The following is a 23,622-nucleotide window of genomic DNA, read 5'->3' as shown; positions in this document are numbered from 1 at the left end:
GCATCAATACGCCAAACGCCAAAGCGCTAAAAGCGAGAAACACGAAAACGCCACCGCGCACACAGACGGTAGGTACCCGGTGTCCCGACTTTGACACTCGCCCACCGACCACACAGAACCAGACACTCGCTTGTTAGCTAGCAAGCTATTGCACTTTCCCTGAAGCCTACCAATACTGTCAGTCTAACCACAGCCACGAGTTACACTGCCACATGAGCTGTGAACCACGTCTTTATCGTCTGTTTGTCTAACGTTAACCTACACTCCATTTTTTGTGCGGTAGCGATTACTGACTGCAGCGCATAGCTTAAAACCAAGAACGCCCAGGTCCGTTATCGGACATGCAGCCAGCCCAGGTCGCTACTAACGCTACAGCTCATTAACGTATTCCTCTGTCTTACGCCACCGCGGCTGTCCGTTATCAAGATCAAATCTGAAGCGTCGCTCACAGATACAAGCCAGTGACAGTGGAAACAGAAATAACCGATACCGCCAATTGAACCCTCTTCGCTAGCCTAGACGGATGCGCTTCATCACCGGGCATCAAATTGGGTCTATATACCAAAATATGAGCGTATAGTTAAACAAAAATGTCACATGCATTTGCAACCCTCTCTGAAAATATTTTTCCAATTGTTTATTGTGGTCTGGAGTCTCAATTATGAAGGGAAAATGGCAATAACCATGTCAGCGTTAGGTACGTCCGATAATGGACGCATCAGCGTTTCATCGGTTCTAAGCTGGCTAGCTACATAGCCGAGAGAGCTAACGTTAGCTACCGAGCTAGCTCTCTGCGACACGATTGTAAGCGCTGGCAGAGAGCACAAGCTACTATAAGCGGCCCAGTGGTTCATCAATACAGACCAACAACAGTCAGTACCACCGTAACCAGGAGGAAACCGAAGAGCTTCAGTAAAACACAAGAAATTCGTTAGTACACGTTAAGGTAATCATCGCATCGCTCACCAGCTTTAGGCATCCACCCTCTTGACAGCGAATCCCCTGTCTGTGTGACCACCGTCAAGACTACATCAATTAAGTCAAAGACTTCCGGTAAACCTTTCACAGTAAAACTCTTACGAACACACATCTTGTAGAAAGAGTGTTTTTAGTAAAACCTAGTCTATAATCAGTGTGCTCACTGGGGTTTTAAATCTGGTCTTAAAAAACGACTCTATATTTCTATTTTGTCTAAACAATAAATAATTCATAATTTAATAGGCCTACATACAATAAAGGACAACCAGTGATTTTTTAACATCGTGAATTGTTTTAGGTTTAATGGGGCAAAATTCAGGTGGAATCTTACTGTGAATTATCTGTGTACTTTAAAGCAGAAACATTTCGTATCCATATGGAATAAGAGTGCTCAAACAAAACTATTACAACACACAGGTACGATCATCTTTTAATCCTTATAACAAATAGGCTACTAGTTTTCATATTTGAGCCATTCACCTAACATGATAGCAAATGAAAGATAAATAACTACATAAGAATTTATTTATTTATGTTTTAATTAAAGTGTTTAGTGTCATGAAGGTAGGCTATTTTATATCACAGAGGAGCAAAACTGACAAAAAATACAAACACTCTGAGAGGAAAATAAAATGGGTAACTAATCAGTCCTATGAGTCATTGGATGTTCATATTATGTACATTGCAATATGCTGTTCAAATCATCAGACAATATGAGTTTGCTTGTCCTGCAGGTGATGTGGAACTATAAATAAATTCTACCATTGCACTCACTGTAAATATATTAGCTGCCCACATTAGTCATATTTATATAATTTTTAATTCTTTCATTCATATAATCTCTTTGTGATTTCCATCTCTATTCAAACCTTCAGATTTCCCACTCTGAGTATGCCTAAAGGGAGTTAACTTGTCCAAGCTACAGGCTTAGGTTTTCTCGCCCTCTATTGTGTGATAAAGAATATTACATCCTGTACTCCACACTTTATAAAATGGCCACTTGGGGGCGTTGAGGTACACAAATAGATGAACAGCAGCATCACTGCCTTTGTCCTTTAATATTGAAAAAGTTTACTAGCTATGGTCTACACAAAGCTTTTAAAAGAAACAGATTACACTTCCTTTTAGTCATAGTAATGGTTGAGTGACACTGATCTGTAATGTTTTTGAAAGGGCTTCAACTTTTGTGTTTAATTATGAAAGACAGCCAGAGAAAGTTACAATTGACCTGGATCTTAGGTAACTTGATTTGATCAGTCCACACTTTTCATAAAATTGGATGTGCATGAAATATACAGTATGTCTCACTCTATGCATTTTCTGTCTTCACTGTCCAGATTCTTGTCTGGAGTTCAATTGTCTAAATAATGTAAATATATAATACAAATAGTTCCTCGTCCTTTTTATCTGTTTGACCAGATCATTGTGACAAAACGTTAATGAACTGATAATAACTGGTACAAAAAATGTATTGTATAAATATGCTGCTACTCTTTTTCAAGAATAGGATGAAACTTATGTTCTCAGCAAAAGACAAAAGGTTAATAGATGAGACTCAGTGGGTAAATGAGAGACAGAGAAATGGATCAAAGTTTTGAATGGCATTTTTATTAGGCTACAACTGAACAGTAGAATGAGGATTCGCTGTTACTGTTAAAATCACATAGGTTATTTGAATGGAAAACTACTTATAGTATCTTACCTTGTTAATTAAGATCTGCCTTAAATCATATCATTTCATACATATAATACAAAATTTTCAACTCTGATACACTGTTATCTGAGATGTAAATGTGCAGCCACCGTATTTCAGAGGGATTTACAATTAGTGCAAATGACCTGCAGTCCAGGACACTGTCAATACTGTCTGCTGATTTGAGCAGTGTATTGAACTACATACAAGTGTGTATTGCTGTACTCCTGCAGGTGTTACATGCACTGTTAAATGCACTGTAACCCTGCAGGGTAACCCTGTAGGACAGTGTGGAGGTGTGTGACAAGCACAAGCCCTGAGTATAGTGTGTCTCTTGTAGGAGGGGCGACTGTGGATCTGGACTGGATGCCCTTCAAAAAGCTCTCGCTCTGACCTGCTCAGTCCCACTCAGCCAGGCTAGTTGAGCACAGCGGAGCACAGCAAGCACCCTCTAGACAACATGGGACTCACACAGGACCCCAACTTCCAAAAGCTGCAGGACTGGTACACAGCCCATGCCCTGAACCTCAACATGAGACACATGTTTGAGGCTGACAAGGAGAGATTCAACAAGCTCAGGTATGCATCCCATTAAAATATTTTGATTGTATAAAAATTCCGTATGCACAGCACCACTAAACAGGATGTAGATATCATGTATGTAAATGTATTATTAGCATTAGTCTATTGGCAGACAAGTTCACATGAAAATGCTCTGATGCATTCAAACCATACATCTTCTTACACAATGGTCAAAACTAGATGTCAAACCACCACTCTACCACAGACTGACACTGTCTGTTTGATGATTGTATTGATATTCAGCCAGGAAATCTTCAGTTCCCATCACCAATACTTACTTTTGTGTTTGTACAGTCTCACACTGAAAACCGGGGATGGAGACATTCTGCTGGATTTCTCCAAGAATCTCATCACAGAGGATGTAATGAAGATGCTGGTGGATCTGGTAAATTCATGTTTAACTTAATGATTCATGGTTTTTCAAATGCCACTGTAGCTTGCTTTGATCGGGAAGTCCCATTTGTCTGACTCGTGACTACATTTCAAGTCTAATTTGTTTCTGTGTACATAAAATCTATTAGTTTGAAGGATGGATCGGCAATTTGGATGACAGTTGCATTTCTTGACATATGTATATGCATAACACACATGCATACGTTTTGGGTATTTATCTGAGGCTGTGAAGAACTAATATTTATTGTCTTCTCCAGGCCAAGTCAAGAGGCATTGAAGCTGCCAGAGAGAAGATGTTCAAAGGAGACAAGATCAACTTCACTGAGGTGCTCATAAATGGCCACATGTCTGCTGTAATTTTACTAATGGAAGTGTTTACCTCTCTACATTTATCCTGGTGGGATAAAAGAAAAACACTACCAACACTGCATTTACACCACAGGGCATAAAAACTACACATGAGCTTGTTTTTTGTTTGTTTATAGATGTGCATTGAATACAGTGAATGCAACAGCTGAATAATGACAGAATAAGCTGCCAAGAGTAAAGGATCAATGCCATAGTCCTGAGTGTAACTGTCTCTGTGTGTGTTGTTATGTGCACTTGAAGGGCCGCGCTGTGCTCCATGTGGCTCTGAGGAACCGCTCCAACACCCCCATCATGGTTGATGGCAAGGATGTGATGCCAGAAGTCAACAAGGTTCTGGAGAAGATGAAGGGCTTCTGTCACGTGAGTCTACTCAACTTTGTTGCACTGCAGGTTCCACATCTCACAGTGTGAATTTAGCAATCATGGTGATGGCAGTTTGAAATGTGTAGATGCAGTCCAGTTCACAGTTACATTAACAGTGATGATGATCGTGTTTATCTGTTGCAGAGAGTTCGCAGCGGCGAGTGGAAGGGCTACACAGGAAAGGCCATCACGGATGTTGTTAATGTCGGCATCGGTGGATCTGACCTCGTGAGTGCAATTCATAGAAAGATGTATTTTTCGCGTACAGCAGGCTACGTATTCCAACACCATATCGAGCCATCACATGACTATTACACAGCTTTTACTGCTGCTTTCAGGGTTAGGGTCACAGTCTTACCAGAACTTGAACTTTGAACTTGAATTGCAGGGCCCCCTGATGGTGACTGAGGCCCTGAAGCCTTACTCAAAGGGTGGACCGCATGTGTGGTTTGTGTCCAATATTGATGGAACGCACATCGCCAAAACCCTGGCACACCTCAATGCTGAGACGACCCTCTTCATCATCGCATCCAAGGTAGCGGGTTTACGCAAAGCAAAAAATTGAGACATTTTCCTGTTTTACACATAAATCTCTGTCTCAGTTCAGTCCTATTGATATTAGTCATTGGTTATCTATGTATTGTGTTTACCTGAATGTGTTTTTACAGACATTCACCACCCAAGAGACCATCACCAACGCTGAGTCGGCCAAAGCATGGTTTATTGAACATGCCAAAGATGTGAGTATGCAGTGGCCTCAAAAAGCAGAAAAGTAAATAGTGGAATTCATTTCTATTTTTCATGTTCTCTAAACGTATTTTCTGTGTGTTTCAACAGAAAGCCGCTGTTGCCAAGCATTTTGTGGCCCTGTCAACAAATGGAGTAAGTCACAGCACACTATCAGAGGATAAACCTTCCATCTGAGTCCAGACATGTGATCCTGACTTCCCTGCTTTTCTCTGTCCCTCTCCCTTAGCCCAAAGTGAAGGATTTCGGCATCGACACGGAGAACATGTTTGAGTTCTGGGATGTGAGTGCTCTTTAAGCCTTGAAGCAGACCGTGTGCAGCAGGTCTTGTCATCATACCTAGACTGTGATGGGGCCGTAGGCAGCAGCTATAAATAAACTAGACTTTTGACCTGTGAAGTAGGTGGGAGGGACAGTCTGGCCAGCAGCTGCTGGGAAATCAGAAGCCTGTCTCTTCAGACTTAGTTATTATTGGTAGCGACCTTCTCTCTTGCAGAGGTTACTGTAAAGGCTGGGTTGCATCAAAGGTCAGGGAGCTGCATTTAGTTACATTGTTGGTATTTAAAGGGTATTTAATAGCTACTATACGGTCTTTATGTCATAGAGAAAATGGCTGCTGGTGTTTTAACTCATTAGATGTACAGAGTTTACAGTATTTACTGTCCCTGAAAAAGAAAAAAAACTTGAACAAGACAGGACTTATGCAAAAGATAAAAAACTAAATGAAGTGCTGAGTCAACTGTGTTTGATCATTTGACTGCTTATTAATGATAGAGGTATTTTTCTTCAAATAGTAACACAAAAAAATTGTTGCTTACAGTTAAGTACCTTAATGTTACTGCTGCAGTTCCTATCACCTTTAGATCATGTTTCTCTTTCATTAAAAACTTTGTATGAGGCATGGATATATTTTCAGTATTTTGTTTATTTTCTCTTTTAGTGGGTTGGTGGTCGTTTCTCCCTGTGGTCTGCAATTGGAATGGCCATTGCCCTGCACATTGGTATGTTCAGTGAAGACATACATTTTATGATGTTTTTACAACAATGCAAAACACTGACTTTGTCAGTCATTTTATGAGAAAAGACAGCAATGCATTCATCATACTTCTCATATCAAAGATGCTATAATGACTTAACAAGAGTCTACAAACATACCAGTGGCTGTGTGAGGTGCTAAATGCTAATATCAGCACGCTAACTTGCTCACAATGACAATGACAATGACAAAATGCTGATGTTTGGCAGATATAATGTTTACCATGTCCACGATCTTAGCATGTTAGCATGCTATCACGCTAATGATGGTGCTGGATGAAAAGTCAGGGGAAGTTAGAATTAGAATTACAATCCATCATCTGGGGAACATAAATGTCTGTGCAAAGTTTTGTGGCAACTCATCCAATAGTTGTCTCAGTCTGGACTTAAGTTGTGGACTAACCATCATGCTGCTAGCATGAATTAAAAACTACACATAATGGTATTGGTAAATATACAGGAATTTCTCTTGCTTGTATTAGTGGAGAGACACACTAAAATCAGAAGTATTATTCCAATCAATTTAAGTGATAATCAGTACACAATCAGTTAACTTTTCTGTCTCATCTCTTCTGATCATCAGGCTATGACAACTATGAGAAGCTTCTTTCAGGAGCTCACTGGATGGTAAGTAAACTTCAGCTTCACTTCCCCACTACTCTGATGTAGAGAAAACATTACACAGAATACATGAAAGTAAATTAGCATCCTTCCCTCCCCTGCAGGACAACCACTTCCGCACCGCTCCTCTGGATAAGAACGCTCCCGTCCTGCTGGCTCTGCTGGGCATCTGGTACATCAACTTCTTCCACGCTGAGACCCACGCCATGCTGCCCTACGACCAGTACATGCACCGCTTCACTGCCTACTTCCAACAGGTCTGCCCTGACACTGCCACAGGCATCACAGGTCTATGTGAGAGCCTCCAAGAAAAGACAGTAGTAGTAATGGTAGTAGTAAGACAGAAGTACTATTTAATGATGTGATTTATGAGATGATTCTGAATTAGGTTGTTCTAGTTTGTTAGGCAACATCGTTCACACTGGCAAAGGAGGGAATGACTTGTTTTCATGTCATCACAGATTTGATAAGATGATGGATCTGTTTGTTAACTAGGGTGACATGGAGTCCAATGGAAAGTACATCACTAACCATGGAGCACGTGTCAACTACCACACCGGACCGATAGTCTGGGGAGAGCCAGGAACCAATGGACAGCATGCATTCTACCAGCTCATCCACCAAGGTATCATCACCAAAGATCAATTGATCAATATCAGAATCATATAGGTGATTCAGTCGGTCAGATAGTCTTGATTTTACCAACCAACTATTCTAGTATCCTTATCCTGTCTTTACTAGTGGTTAGCCTCATGCTATGAGTCTGCGGGTTACTTAAATGTGTAATTAATGCAGTCTAACTGTGTTCGACTCAGGAACTCGCATGGTGCCTTCTGACTTCCTGATCCCAGCTCAGACCCAGCATCCCATCAGAGACAACCTGCACCACAAGGTATCACTGGTGTTATCAGAGATGTCTATCTAAAGCAGTTTGGGTACAGACAGTCATATAGTCTTGTGCAGTGGTTCTCAAAGTGGGGTCTAGGGACCCAAGGGTCCTTGAGGGGATTCCTGGGGTGTTGCCAGGAAAAAGGGGAATCCTTCATTTTAACTATAGTTCCATCACAAGTAACACAATGACAAAATGCATGACTATTTTGGTCATGGGTTTCAAACACTTTATCTAATTAAACATCTAAAAGTAAAAATCTTTTCAGACGTAGAACCCTGGGACAAGATCTTATCAAATGGGGGTCTGTGGTTGATGTGAAAAAGTTTGAGAACCACTGGTCTAAGGTATATAAATGCATGTATAATTATGTCTCTTATCTTCTTCTCTTATCTTCTTTTAAAAGGTATACCTACTGAAATGTCTGACTTGTATTAGATAAACACCTGCAGGAGAAGGTTTCCATTATGCGAATAATGATTTTCCTTTCCTTGTCTAATTAGATATTGGAAAAACCCTAGATGATGGAAACACTTTATTATGAATTTAAAAAATAAAATTTACATGTCCTAATTTATCTAAAAATGTCCTGTGACCTCAAATGAACTTTGAGCCCAAAATTGAGAATGATCTGAGCTACTTCTGCAGTGGTGTGCAGTCAGTACGTGTGTATTTGGAATCATACATAAAGGTCACAGGTTCTTCCACCACAAGAGCCAGCTGGAGTGAAAGACACTGAGTCTCTATGTGCTCTAGGAGGTCCGATCTGACTTCCTTAGTGCTCTCACCTTTTAAATAATTTAAAAAACGCACATAATAGCCAATGGAAGCTGGAAGGCAATATGTCAAGACACTGTAATGTGACAGTACAACATAGAGACTAGTGCTGTGCAAGAATGACATCTGTAAAACATACAGTGCAGTGTATTGTATCTGAAGCTGTGTGTTTGATGTGGCTGTAGATCCTGCTGGCTAACTTCCTGGCTCAGACAGAAGCTCTGATGAAGGGTAAGACCACAGAGGAGGCCAGGAAGGAGCTGGAGGCCAGCGGCCTGAGTGGGGAAACTCTGGACAAAATCCTGCCTCACAAAGTAAGTCGAATCAAGAGAAAATAACTTCCATGACTCACTTATAGAGAGTGAACAAATTGTGCTTTGCAGCTTTCATAATAATGATAACAAACTTAAACATGAACTTGAGGGGAGGTAGTCCTCTCATGTTACTAGAACAAATCATGCTTGGCATGAGGAAGTGCAGCCAGCAGACCACACTAACTGTGAAGGCTGGAGAAAGCAAGGATAGGAAGTGGTGCCCTCCAGTGACCATGAATAAACACAGCAATCCCAACTGTAGTAAAAGCATCTGTCATGATGGCATACACAAAGAGAACTGTAAATGATATATCTCTCCTTGTTTAACACAGGTATTCCAAGGAAACAGACCAACCAACTCAATCATCTTCAAAAAACTGACACCATACACACTTGGAGCACTTATAGGTGAGAACAAACAATGTTCTTCATGACTCAAAGCTGCTGATATTGAGATTAAGGCTATAGATTATTGTTATTGTTAGTGGTTGTAAAAGTAGTGACAGTAATGATCCCTCGTTGGGAATTTCCCTAAACAGCCCAGGTTCAGTCCGGATGCTGCACACTGTTGCATACTAAAAATGTTTGTGCCTTGGACAATAGATAAGAGAATACGTAATGTATGTGGTGTGCAGCTCCATTGTGTTATCTCATACAAAACAAACATCCACTTTAGCCTTTGTGTAGTAATATTTTTACTGTAATAATGATTGTTCTGTCTTGTGTCATAGCGATGTATGAGCACAAGATCTTCATCCAGGGTGTAATGTGGGAGATCAACAGTTTTGACCAGTGGGGGTGAGTCAGTTTTTACTACATCTTCTGATTCTGTTGAGCAGAATGGTGCAGCCATAAAAAGACATTTGAATATTTCACTCAGTGTACACATCACAAAGCTTCAATGAAGAGCTGGAAGTGATGAAGAATATGTGTGCGATACCGTCAGAAAATTTGGAATGTGATGGTTTAAAGCTGCTTATGGGGAAATAAAAGGGGAAACTGGATGCTGAGGGGATAATCTGTGTGACTTTGTGTCAAGGAGTTGGTGAAAAGGAGCATTACTGTTTCAGGATACATGACGATTGCTGAAGAATTATATGACCACTATTTTTTTATTCTACTTTGGTACAATCCTGCACCTCAGCTTGGAAGTCATCTCTAAAATGAGCCTTTTGAGATAAAGAAATGTTACCTATGACCAACAAAGTGGTTGAAAAACTGGTTGAAAATGTCTGTTTTTGTTGAAACTCTTTCATACATTCTTCGAGCATCCACAACACTGAACCCATGCTCTCTCTTCTGCTTGTGCCTGCCTCTCCTTCCTCTCTGCATTATCAGAGTCGAACTGGGCAAACAACTGGCAAAGAAGATTGAGCCTGAGCTCAAGGACACCGCAGAGGTCCACTCCCACGACTCCTCCACCAACGGACTCATCAACTTCCTCAAGAAGAACTTTGCCTGAGCCGAGTCACCCCAACAACTTCCACTTTTACTCCACATCATTATCCATCTCATCAGCTCATGAGCTGCATGAGCAGGAGACTCGCAGAGGCAGCTGGTCACTCCCACGCAACTGAGCTGAAGCACCCTGTATGTTTGTACTCTCATCATGAATATTTTGACTGTCTACAGTGGCGTCTTTTCTATGTTTGTTACAGTAGTTTATCACCGTGAGGGAAAAAGCTTTTTGTATTAGAGTGTCATGTAAGGCTGAGAGATATACATCTCTCCACTGAAATGTAGCTTGTGGAATAAATACTTTAACACAGTTCCCCAGTGAAAGGACCACACTGTGTCTAATGTGAAAAACAGTCACATACATGTACACAAACACTGCAGCAGCTCATTGTCCTGCTATATACAAATGTGTGTCTTAAAAGCTGCAAAAGCATTAATTTAAAGTTTAGGTAACACATCACTAGATGGCATCAGAGTGCCAGATTTATTTGTTGGGTGCATATCGGCCACCCAGTAATCTGCCATTTATTCAGTGGAACAAAGGGTCAAAGGTCAGTCCATCTACGCTGTTCCTCCACACAAATCCCTAGACTCCACAACATCCATTTAGAGAGAAAAACAAACATCTGGACTGAACAGCATCTGGACTACACGCCATTGCTCACTGGCACTATAGTTAAACATCATTAAACTTCATTTGCTTAATGTTTCAGTGCTGTGTGCCAAACTTAGCCTGTGAATTTCTCCTATGAACATAAACTCATAAACAGTGATGGTATGAGAAACAACAGATTGCAGAATACACCATCTGATGCCATTAGCAACGATGCACTAAACAAGGCCGTCCTAAAATATATTCACCATCTTTTACTCTCCTCATACTCACTGCTGGGTACAATTTCAGAGTGTGTATAAGAACAAACAGAAAGTTGAAAAAAAAAAAATCCTAGACCCCAGACACTGCTGGGTTTTCAGTGCTGTTGCCAGGCAACAATACTTTACTTCAAATTTAACTTGTTCTTTTTTATCTCTAGCTTGGAAACAAGATACAGAAGAAAGTGAGTTTGACTGAGGATAGAAACCCTCTTCAATGTCATTTTTAGGATGTTAGGAGTTATTAGTAAAACCTTCCCAAATATTAATAATAAATAAATAAATTAAAGATTTTGCTCCATAGATTTTTCATAATATAATTCCTGTGAACTTGCTGCATTTTTGCAAATTTGATTAGATTTCTGAATGAAGCTCAGTTCTAGACGACTGTCAGCTGAGTCACAGATTCACGCCTACACCTATGATATTAACTAGAACCAACTTCTGAGTCAAGACTCTGCTCCACTATCTAAACCAGACACATGAGGTTGAAATAAACAAGTAGAAAGTCAGCATGAGGAAATAAGTGATTAGGACCCAGCCTGGTTCAGTGGAGAGCAGAATCAAATAGCAGCATGAAAAAGCCTCTGTGTGCGTTCCTGAGATGTTTGTTGAACAATGGCATTGCATACCCTCACATTCCACTTCATGCTTTATTGGTTGGGCCTGTCAGTCACTTTTTTTTTTTTTTTTTTTTTTTGCCCCTCCGCCCTGTTAAAGAACTGCCCCCCTGGCTCGATCAGGGTCCCAACCTGCCCCAGCGCGGTTGTCGCCATGACGACGTCACCCCCCCTGCCACTTTCAGACTGTGCTGTCCCAAGTTCATGGCAGTGTCAGACGAAGGGTTGGAGCAGGGTTTTGGATTCCTCCGGACTGACGAAATACACCTCATTGTTTTATTTTTTTTTAAAAAACATCTCCTGAGGAGCATGTTTTCCTCCTCAGCATGTTCTCCACACATTTGCATTCATCATGAGCCACAGTGCTGGAAGCAGTTTGAGGGTCAGCATCCTTTGCATGTAAACAAGCTCGGAACTCGGCCTCTGAGGAGAAGAGCAGCCTGCAGGTCTGCAGTCAGTTTTAATTCTCGCTTGAACTTCACTGGAATGCTTTTAATGTGCATGAATTCAACCATCCTCCCCTCCCAGGATCCTTCAGGGAACTTATTCTCTTGGGCTAAACATTAGCTCCGCAAACACATGACATGCAACACACTCACAACACATTTTCACAATATAAAACCCAGTAGATGGGCGCTCTCAAGTTCCCAGTCTGTAGTCTGAGCCTGCCATTGACAGCAGTGACACAGAAACCCTGCTGGCTGTTGAAAAAAAAAAAAGCCACTAAGTCAAGCCCAGCTTCATTTTTCCCACGACTGCTGGAGTTATATAAAGATTAACTTGAGTACGTGGGCAGAGCTCGTCACATTGCAGCATAGGAAGCTAGTAGCACTCCCATGAGGCTGCAGGGGGCTCCAGCTGACCCCTTGCTGCTCAGGCTCCATGTCGACCTTAAGTTTCTACAGATCCCCATTAGCTGCATCCATTCTCAAACACATGGTTGTTTGGATCCATATGAAACTCCTGGTCCATTAAAATACAGGAACTTAGATCTTACATTGTAGCTCCCATGTTCATGTGCATTCATCTGACCATCTGGTGAAGAGAATATGAAGGCCCTTGCCTGTCTCAGAAACAACTTTCCAAAAGCTTTTGGACGCTTCATAATCTGACTCATTTTTCTGACATGGCCCTCACGTCACAGGACGGTCAGAGGTTTCTTTTAGCGGTTCATCTTTACCAAAGTACCAGACTGTGGGCTTGTTTGTCCTCCTGGGATAGCGCTAGGTCAGTTCTGTGTGGGTTTCTGAATACTGAGCACCCACTGTAAGATTTTTTTTGTCTTCACTGCTTCTCCTGATCCCACAGAAGAGCAGATATACTGACCGACATCTGACTCTTATTTAGAACCGCAATGCTAGCGATAAAATAACAAAAACAAAAACAAACAAAACACCCCCACGCTGATTTCAGCCTGTGTTGGTCTGCTGCTGATACAATATATCGCAATGTTCACGGTGACAGTGACAGTTGCTATCTCACATTGTTCAGATCAAGGCTGTTTCTGATTGTGACGATGTATTTGGTGCCGAGCAGAAATGGTTTTGTGTGTGTGTGTGTGTGTGTGTGTGTGTGTGTGTCACCGGCAGTGGACAAAGAACACACACATTTTTTTAACCTTCACAGTTGTTCAAAGCTGTTTTATGGAAATGACTCAGTTCAGCATTAAAATAGTTTTGGGGGTTTTTTTGTTTTTTTTTAGCAATGAGCAGTAGAATACTTAATTTCATCTCCTGAACAAATGACTCACTCGCCTCTTCATTTTTTTTGTCAGAAAGGTTGATGATTGGTGTAGTGAACCGCACTTGCAGCAGGGTAAACCTACAGCTGCAAGCGAACCACACACTGCTACAATTCATGAAGGGGAGTTCTTAAGAAATGTTTTATGTTGAAGGCGTACTGTGGTGATTCAATATTGCACTTCTGTAAAGTTGTGAGGCTCACAAGAAATGCAAAGCAGAGGAGGCGGAGACATCTGGACATTTAGACTTCTTATAACTGCCACTGAGACGTCTGCCGTCACCCCCAACACAATGAAGGTAAAATGAGTTTTGTTTCTGGGCGTGCTCTCAAAGAGTGTTTACAGGTGTGTTGCACTACAGATGTGAAAAATAAAAAAAAATTGTATAAAGCGTTTTTTGGCTTCAGAGGGAGCTACACAAAATTTGATAAACTGCCTCAAGTGATGTCACATGAGTCAGTTGGATGGGACTGAAAACTATGGAATGAAAATTAAAACAAATCTGGGGCTGTGGAGTCAGGCATTACAGAAGAATGAGTGGAATAAAAAGGACAGTATCTCTTAACTGTCCATCGTGAGTCTGATGATGCCACTGAATCGGTGCTGTTCTCTTTTATGGCACTGAACATGAACCACAAACATCCCTGGTTCCCCTCATTTCCAGTCCTATCTCCACTATCAGTAATAAATCTATCAGTGTAATAAAAGACATAACAATGCCCTAAAAATATAATAACATAGCAACCAAATTGTTTTCTTCAGAAGAAACTGTCCCAGGGGAAACTGTTGGCAACCTCTCAACATCCAGAGGAACCAGGATGTTGTTCCTGGTAAGAAAAAATGAAATTTGAGTTTCCTCCACTGTACTGAGAAAGCAGTTTCACAGGTGAGTAACTCATCACTTTGGCACTTTAAACCTTAACTATCTCCAGTGGCTAGACACCACACTGGTAATGTTTTGTGAAGTGACTCATAACTAGTTTCCAGTGCTGTGATGTCTTTTCCTTTACACTCTCAGGAGGTGAAACTTGACTCTCTTCAGGTGGTGCACTAATAATCTCTGCTACTGCTGCTGAAGCTTGACAGGTAAACATAACAGCTTTACATCCTGTAAAAAAACAAAAAACTTATAGGTGTTTGAAACCTCAAATATAAGAGGTTTCACCAATTAAGAAGACTCGTCGCCTGTTTCTTATATAGAGAGAAAATGATGTGTATAGATGAGATTTAGACAAACCAGAGGCAGATTTTTTTTTTTGTTGCAGGAAGGGGACAAAGTGTCAGTAACCAAAGATTGAGAGTGTATGAGGTAATCCTGTGGCGAGCATATTTTCACTCATTTCCTGGCAGTGGAGGGACCTGTGTGCTCCAGAGGGATGGTGTTCTTTTGTCTGTTGTAACAGAGCTCACCTCAAAGCGGATCCCCGGGGGCTCCACTACCTCTGCGCACACACACACACACACACACACACACACTCACACACACACACACACACACACACACACACACACACACACACACACACACACAGCTCCCTGAGTCACAGGGTGGAACCCTCATACACATAAAGGGCGCTTTGTGCCCCAACTCATGGAGCTGTCAACCAACACCAGAGAGTTCCTCACACTGAACACCACTGTTCAGCTCACAGGAGAGCTCAGTCAGTGGGCAGACAGCGCTTTTATGTACGCCTCCGCAAAATGTATCTACATCTCTAACTGTCTGTGGATCGGTGCCTTATAAATACAGCTGCACTTACTGTAATTGAAATTTGAGACTAAAATCATGAAAGGGGGTGTGCATGTTTTGACTTTGTCAAATCTTCTCCTCAGTACAGGTGCCACTGTGAAAGTCCTCATTTCCCCTTTTCCTCTGGCATCCACGAGCTTGTCTGTCAACCAAGTATTCCCTATAACTGAAAGGACCGGATGTCTCGATTTCTAACCCTCTTTGGGACTGAGCCAGGCAGCAGTAAATTAGCAAAAGCACGCAGTCAAAACTGGGACTTCTGCTTCTGACACCCACCCACTCACCTGCAGCATCATCAGAGAGATGACTGCAGTGTACTGCCTGTGGCATGTTCCTGTATTTAAAATCTGTACAACCAATGTCACACAGAGGCATCATTAATAAGTGTTGAAGCTGCTGCAGTCAATATTTCTTATATTATCAGTGGTTCAAATAACTATGTGTAATGTATAAAGAGGTCACTTGTGATGATGACCACAGAGAACAATCATCCAACTCTGCAGTTACCCTCAGCTCCACAGAGCGTTTTAGCTCCTTTCAGTTTCTTATTTTGGTCCACTTTAAAGTCATTGATCATTTCCAAAATGACCACAACTTAAAAACCAAAAATGTCTCAAAAATATATTAGCCTGTACTAGCCATTGTTGCCTTAAATCCAATACCAGCTTGGAAATGTTGGCAGGGTTTAAAAATAATTTAGTGTCCAGAAAACAACACACACCTTTACAGACCATCCTCCAGGTGGGTCTGAGGGTATCGTCCTGCCTTTGTTTCTTGTGCTGAGATCATTTCTTTCCTCACTGTTATTTATTCTTTTCAAATGTGAAGCTTTTTTTAACTTGTTTTCCTTACGAACCGACACCTCAGCGAAGATGAGACATTGTGCGATATTAATTAACTTGCCTGGTTACATAAAGGCCAACGGTGTCTGATAGAGATGCCATGAAGAATGTCTCAGTTATTCATAGTACAGATACAGAGAGAAAGTGAAACACACTTAAAGCATATGAAACAAACTGGTTGAGATTCTCTATCAACTCTAAATAAGTGTGTGTGTGTGTGTGTGTGTGTGTGTGTGTGTGTGTGTGTGTGCGCGTGTGACCTTTTGGAAGCTCTTGTGTGGATGGGTTTATCCAGTTTGTGGGTTTAGAGGCAGATTCACACTTTTATATTTGACATTAGGAGGAAGTTTCCTGTAATCAACCTACTTTATGCTCCAATTAGCCCAAATGTTGTACAATACAGCACCACAGGGGTGCAGTCTCCTCATTCAACTCAACAGCCCAACTGTTTTAAACAAGTCCCAAAACCTAAAGAGAAGTTTAAAGCTCATCATCACCCAGTGAAAGAGCAACAGGAGATGACTTTAATGATGAGAATGAAGTTACAGCTGCGAAAAGCTGCAGGTTTCTCCAAACATACTCTGTTAACTGTGACTATTTCTGCATGTCAGCTTCAAGGCTTTTGTCAGTATAAACCCAAAGGGATTTATAATGTAAATATCTATATACTATATAACACATAATACATTTCACTGACTTAACTTGTTGTCGTTTTTGTACTTTTGCCCACAAGTCCCCACAGTATCAGTTTATCACGCCTGTGTGGCATTTCCAGGAATGTTTATGTGCCGGAGCAGTTTACTAAAAGGGTCGGTGCCAAGGGAACTGACTCGTCAGTGACTGTGTTTCCGTCAGCAGCCACGGTTTATTGCTGCCTCATGTCTTCTCAGATACTATCATGTTAAATTCATGTTTGTTAATTGTTGCCAGTTTCTCTCTTCTCCTTTATAGTTTTTTTTTGAAGGTCGTGTCTTTTCCAGGCTTCAGATTATCTGACCATCAGAGCGGTGGGCTGCGTCCCCCGGAGAGACGGTCCATCACATGACATGCTATAGTACAGGGTTGCGTGCATGGATGTAATTATACAGCTTTTTTTTTTTACTAACGCTGAAGAGCCCTGAGCAAGATATCTATTGTACTTAATGATGCTTTGTGGGAGTTTCTCTGAAACCCGCAGAGGGTCTGAGATTGTAATTGTAGTCATTCTTACTGTAACAGTTTTATTTATTGTTTTCATAACATGTGTTGATAATCCTTTTGAGACGGCCGGCTTTCACTAACTACTGTATAAATAAACTCGACTCGACTGGAGTAAACTACAATTTGTAAAACATCAACATTGAAGGCAAGCAATATTAAGAGATCATATGGACAACAGTCAGAATGAGCCAACAATAATCCAGCAATGATCCCTGAATGATCAAATTATAGAGACATGACTGCAGAGGAAATAAAGTAGAAGACTGCAATCAGAGTGAGGAGAGGAGAAGGGATGTGACAGTTTGTAAAGGAAAGCAGGCCGACAACATGAGATCTCCATCTGAGTCTCATCTACATCCCAAACACTTAAACACGGGCCATGGGAAAACCACTTACACGTGGTTGACTCCAAACCATTCAGTCTTCATATGTTGTTCCAGGCCATACTCCTAAACTTTGCTTTGGCTCAGTGTCAATGTGCAGAACTATTATCCCAGCACAAGTCTCAATGCGTAGCGCTAAGTGTACAGATTACTAAATGCAATACAAAACGGTCATTACTATAGCAGCATTATCCTCGTGAGCAGCAACATTAAGGCTAATTACCTCCCATCTACTGCCAGACATTTCAAATGAAAAGCAGTAGCGGAAAGAAAAATAAATAAATGCTTTTTCTTTTCTTTTGATTACTGTTGCAGGGTACATAGTGTCTGTTACAGTTCTGCAGCTTATTCATATATTTGACTTAATGTCAGATCCTTTTCTGAATTACAGTATTACTGTAGCTTAGTTAATTAAACTTACAAATTATAGAAATATCTAAGGCTTTGGTGTCACCTTTGCGTAGAAGAAAAAATGAACTTATGCAGTGAAGTGTAATCACAATCACCATCCTGCCTTGCATAAATAAAATGACTGTTCTCAAAAGTCATTCTTGTTCTACATCAGGTCAAATACTGATTTCTGCATGAGTTTTAATTTATTTTTCATTTATTCATTTTCTTAGAGTTGATGAAACCACCGTCATGTCTGCATGCTAAATGGCTACACTAAATGCTGAGCTTAGCTTAGCATATACACAGAAGGCAAGGGGAAACAGTTAGATTGCCTCTGTTAAGCTATGTCCACTTACAACACATGTGGAGGAGCCACATTCAGTATATTTCTGGTCAAAACTGCACATGCAAGTGTAACTACTGTGCAGTTGTGACATGTGTCTGTTAGTTATAGTTTTAAATTTCTGCATAACCTAAAGTAAAAAAATTTAAAGTGATGTCATTTAAGGTTAATGTTAATAATAAATGTGTCAGTTTCATGTCAACAGTAGTGTGCTGGTAGATTTTGTGCTGGTAGATTTTAAAAATAGCAAAATAAAAGAAGAAAAAACAGACATTATTTTGCAGTTAGCTACAAAACCACTTTATTGAAAAAGCAGATTATGTCATCTACAGTTAAATGATACGTCCCGATTTTTAATACATTAAATAACTTTAGACTTTTTTCATGTTTAGATAAATAGATCTAGTTTCCTTTTTTTATGAACCATCTAGGCAATCAAAATACAACAGAGATACAAAAGATGTGTGACAGGTGTCGAGATGTGCTTATTGGAACTACCAGTGGGAGAAAAAGTCCTCTCTTTCCACGTGATTTTTGACAGAAAAATAAAATAAAAAAACTAGCCTCTTTATGTACAGGGTAACTAGTTGTGTGCTATCAATAGAAACTGAAGTAGTACTTTTAAAACAGGTGAATTAAGACATCTTTAAGGGGGATACACTCTGGTCTTGTTAAGTTTTTCTTGGGGGGGGGGGGGGGGGGGTGATATTGTGCAGGTAAGTCCAGAAAATGCCTCATTCTTCAAGTATAGCACACATTACTTGACCAGAACCCCTCGTACAAAGTTGAGGTCAAACACATCCAACGACAAAGGTAATGTCACACATACAGTATGCAGTCCTTTTCTTTTCTGCTTTTACAAATATACAACCGGGAGGAAAACAAACACTACTCATTATTACATTCGAATGAATCTCATTACATCAGGTTACATTAAAAAGCACTTTCTGTCTGTGGTGACCCCTGCCTTCAGTCTCTGCTTCAGTCTCTGTCTTTGACACATTCAGTAGTATTTATTCAGACCTGTGTCTATTACAGTATTACAGTATGAGTAAGAGCTGGGCCAGTGTTTGCAAGTAATAGTTGGTGGCTGTTTTATTCAGGATTGAATACCAGATGGGTGGAGTTTGCTACAGTCAGAGGATGATACATTTATCAGCTACAGGAACATTTGCTGCAACATGTGTAAACCCCATCAATGTGGTACTAGTTAGAAGATAAAACATATACCAAGAATTAGACACAAACCTCTGGAACAAAGTGGATGATGGACAGACAGCAACATCGAAATCATCACTGGGTTATAACAGAGAGAGCAGGGGTCACTGTGTTGGATGCTGTGCTGCCCTGCAAACACAGTGAGGTGCATGTGCCATGGCCCTGCCACTAGTACACACACACACACACACACACACACACACACACACACACACACACACACACACACACACACACACACACACACACACACACGTACGTACTTAACACATTTGCTCATATTTGAAATAAGCACACATCGTTAGGGTTTATCTGATAAATGTGCAGCAGCTCAGATTTTTGCCTGATGCAGGAATGAAACAGAAGTTCCCTCAAATATCTTGAATTCTGGCTCACAACCTTTCATATAGAGGGAATGATCTATCGAAGGCCAATCCTATAAAACTCATTAATAAAAAAGAAACCCAGTGGAGAGGGGTGAGACTGCTCTTCCAGCACCACCACAGCTTGGAGTTTTAAGTTTTGTTTTTTTTGTCTCGTGTAGATTTTATTTTGCATATATACACATACACACAATACTCAATCTAACACATCCATGCAAGCGCCTGCCTGCACACAGACACACAGACACGCACACGTTCACGGACGCACACAACCAGCAAGGGAAACATGGTGGGGGCGACTCCCTAAAAACGTGGGTGGGACCAGCAGCTCCAGGTTTTCAGGGACGTCCCCCCAAAACACAACAGCAGACTTCATGGCAGATCAGGGGCCTGTACCACAAAGCGAGATTAGTGGGTTATCCAGCTATCTTTGGGCTCAGGTTTTCTAGTATCACAAAGCTGGCTCATCTTTAACCAGGGTAGATCACCATGGTAACATATGCTGCACGGCTAACCTGCTCCGGAGCAGGTTAACTTCAGAGGATAAGATTAAAACCACTGACCAATCACATCACTGGAAAAAAAGCGAGGTCATGATTCCTACAGGATCCTAACATGGACAAAAAGAATTCACGATAAAGTGACAAAAAATAAAGAAATCGGCATTTTAACTGTACAAAGATTCTTTCAAGACTAGAATCAGAAAAGCATGAAAAGACTTGATGATGTGATGATAACTGGAAATAAAAACTAAACCCAATTACAATCACTTGTAATTGACACCTCCGCCTCTTCCACATGACCACTCTCATGGCCAGGTGAACGCAGAGTTAACAGCCAGTTGATGACCAACTTTGTGATACAGGTTATCCAGGACGGCCGATGTTAGGCTCAGCGAAGCCAGATAACCCTGAAGAGAGCCAGACAGAAGTTGAACTTGCCTCGTGGTACAGGCCTCTGAGCGAGTCACGCAAACTACCTGTTCTGTCTTAAGGCATGCGGACAAGTGGAGGTTCCTCGTAGGAACGCACTGTGTTCTCAGTGCTCAAAAACCAGTGTCTGAAAAACATACCAGGAAACAGTGTCCTGAGTAGACCTGGACCAAAAGGTATTTGAAAATCATCACGCAATGTTTCATTCCCCTTTGTGTACCAGATGATGAGACGCCACCGTCAGACAGTGGAGTGAGAAGTGTCACTGACAGAAAAATTACTTTCTAAGTCACCTGAGACTTTCCACATTTATGCTCTTTAGAAGGAATGTAGCTACTTCATTCTGGCAGGACAAAAGAAATCTTTTACGAAGATTTCATGTGTCGACCTACAGATCAATAAACACTGCCAGTCTGTTTCTGTATAAATATAGATTAGGTTATTGACACACGTAAATTGACTATTTTTTTATTGAAACGATATAAATCTGTAAATAGCAGCACACAACATGGTGTACAATGGTCTATTTGTTTTATCCTTCTGTATGTTTTTAACAAAATAATTTAAACGGTCAGCAAAAGTGTTTCCAACCAGCTCTTTTTTTTATAGCTTTCATTCTCAGAGTAATAACAGTTTGCACTTTCTCTGCTTTCTATGACGACTGCTGAGAGGCTTTTAGTGTTCCACCAAAAGCCCCAAATTTTCAGATTAATCTTACAGCTCTGCGCGATAGTTTGGCACAGCGATCACACCCTCAACAGAAGGTCAAAATTTGCTTTTTTGAACGAATATATAATAAATATATAGAGAAGTCAAGATCTTTGCCATTTCCAATTAAATAGTTAAAACATATTTCAATTAACTTAAACTTTGTTTCTCACTTATACTTTCAATTTTAGGGCATTTACAATTGGTACAGTGCTTAAAATTAAACATAAGACAACAAAATTTAAAGCGTGCAGAAATGTTTGGCAGTGTGTGTTATAGCTGTCTACTGTCAACAGAGGGAGGGGTTATGCTGTTTAAAACGAGCTCATTTGTTGTCAGATTTGGGAACTAGTCATTTGGTACTCAAAGTGGAATAAAACAACTGCAGGCAAATACTATTTGAGCCAAGTCTGCTCCTTACATAGCCTGTGGATCTCTGACTCACTGACAGACATGAAGAGGCTCTGTGTCCTGGAGAAGAAATGATACAACAGACCCAAAGTCTTCGGAGGCTTCAGACTGCGTAACAGACAGACAGTGTGTTTCACCTCTGAATCTATCCCGAGCGCAGCAACAAGACAAAAAAAAAAAAAAAAAAAAAATGAGAATCTACATCTAGGATCTTATGTGGAAAACATCTGCAAAATATATATTCATATATAAAAGACAATCTATGTGCATCTAAAATTTTCTTTTTCTGTCATAATATAATCATTAATTAAGACACTGCTTGTGAATCTCTCGAGGTCTCATCTAAGATTTCTAAGTGGAATGTCAGTCGGTCGTCTGGGCTTGTGGTGCTACGGTGCATCTGTTATGTTGGGGTGGTGCAGGGTGAGGGGCGATGAGTCAACAGTTTTTTTTTTTTTTTCTCATAGCCCTGTGTCGTGATGCTGGGTGTCCTTTGCATAGCCTTTAGCAGGGCTCCATTTCAGTGTTAATAGCTGCACAGAGAGGGCCTGCTCTGAAGGCACAGCATGCCCACCCTGGGGCCTGTCCGGTCCAGCCAGCACTAGAATGTAGTGGCTCGTTCCCTGGCCTTCCTGACGGCGAGATCAGCAGCGTTCTCAGACGTGACAGCACTGGTGAATCCACTGCGGTAAACCGCTTCAGTCAGAGCACAGGAATGAAAAACATGGAAAGCAAGAGAGGGAGGCAAGGAGAGAGATGAGAGTTTGCGTTCTCTCTTCCGATCCAAAAACCCTCTCTTTGATGAATGTGCAGGGGTCAGGAGGTGTGACGTCACCGGGGGCCTCTGGATGAGCTGGCGTGTTGGCTTTCAGGGTTAGGCACCCAAGGGGAAGGGGGGAGGAAAGGACCACAGATGGAGGAGGAGGGGGACCCTTTTTCCCAGCCCTGTCATATGACAGCAGGGCTTGTGGTGGGAGCTGCACTGTGTGTGTTAGTCCACGGCCTGGCTGTCCAGCTGAGGACTCGGGCAGAAGCTCAGATGGCCACACAGAGGCTTCTCTGGAACTGCTGGAGGGGGTGTAGGCCTTTTTTTGCCCACTGCTGGTGTCTCAGATCACCTGGGAGGCAGGGCTTGGTTGCTGCCCACCCTCCTCCGCCTCACAGCTCAGTGACATGGAGGGGATAGCTGGGGGGCGGGTGGGCAGGGACCTGTGACTGGAGCCGATGGATGTGGCAGCTGTGGCAGAGCAGGTGGCCTTCCAGTGGATAACAGCGGTGCCCCTCCTCGTCGTTTAGCTTGAGACCACAGTCCTAAAAGAGGGACATAAAAACAGAAATGTGAACACACCACAAACACAATCAACAACCAAACGCACATGTGTGTGGCTTTGTTATAACATCTCTTTATAAGGAATAGTTTGAAATTTTGGGCAATAGAATTTTTCACAATGTAAGATGAGAAGAAGGTACACTACAGACAGCAACCTGTTAGCCTAGCACAAAGACTGTATCCTTGGACAGAGCCAAGCTAACAGTTTCTCCCTGTTTCCAGTCCCTGTGCTTCGCTAAGCTAAGCTAAGCTAACCTGCTGCTTGCTGAAGCTTCA

General features: G+C 41.4%; 3 protein-coding genes across 3 annotated transcripts in view; 1 reads left to right on the top strand and 2 right to left on the bottom strand.

Annotated features, from left to right (window-relative positions):
• LOC130183230 (granule associated Rac and RHOG effector protein 1-like) overlaps positions 1 to 1,024 on the bottom strand; it is a 34,902-nt gene extending 33,878 nt beyond the window's left edge. Inside the window, exon 1 of the mRNA XM_056398593.1 lies at positions 967 to 1,024. The gene's annotated coding sequence lies outside the window, so the exon portion shown is untranslated. The remainder of the gene's footprint in view (positions 1 to 966) is intronic.
• Positions 1,025 to 3,072: 2,048 nt separating this feature from the next.
• Positions 3,073 to 10,532, top strand: gpib (glucose-6-phosphate isomerase b). The gene is made up of 18 exons (XM_056398704.1): positions 3,073 to 3,250; positions 3,548 to 3,638; positions 3,904 to 3,972; positions 4,256 to 4,375; positions 4,523 to 4,606; positions 4,767 to 4,913; positions 5,047 to 5,118; positions 5,216 to 5,260; positions 5,355 to 5,408; positions 6,066 to 6,126; positions 6,744 to 6,787; positions 6,886 to 7,038; positions 7,277 to 7,406; positions 7,597 to 7,673; positions 8,633 to 8,761; positions 9,094 to 9,169; positions 9,493 to 9,559; positions 10,100 to 10,532. Exons 1-18 carry the CDS (start codon positions 3,132 to 3,134, stop codon positions 10,221 to 10,223), a joined length of 1,662 nt encoding a protein of 553 aa, XP_056254679.1. The 5' UTR covers positions 3,073 to 3,131; the 3' UTR covers positions 10,224 to 10,532.
• An 8,105-nt stretch (positions 10,533 to 18,637) lies between these two features.
• The window catches only part of wtip (WT1 interacting protein), a 29,800-nt gene continuing 24,815 nt past the window's right edge, over positions 18,638 to 23,622 (bottom strand). The window contains exon 8 of the mRNA XM_056381045.1: positions 18,638 to 23,327. Within this exon, the coding sequence (XP_056237020.1) occupies positions 23,175 to 23,327 (153 nt within the window). The 3' untranslated portion in view covers positions 18,638 to 23,174. The remainder of the gene's footprint in view (positions 23,328 to 23,622) is intronic.

Source organism: Seriola aureovittata, chromosome 1 (assembly GCF_021018895.1).
Source record: "Seriola aureovittata isolate HTS-2021-v1 ecotype China chromosome 1, ASM2101889v1, whole genome shotgun sequence".
Classification (NCBI taxonomy): domain Eukaryota; kingdom Metazoa; phylum Chordata; class Actinopteri; order Carangiformes; family Carangidae; genus Seriola; species Seriola aureovittata.
Note: the sequence above shows the minus strand (reverse complement) of the source record. Positions and strands in the feature narration are given on the sequence as shown.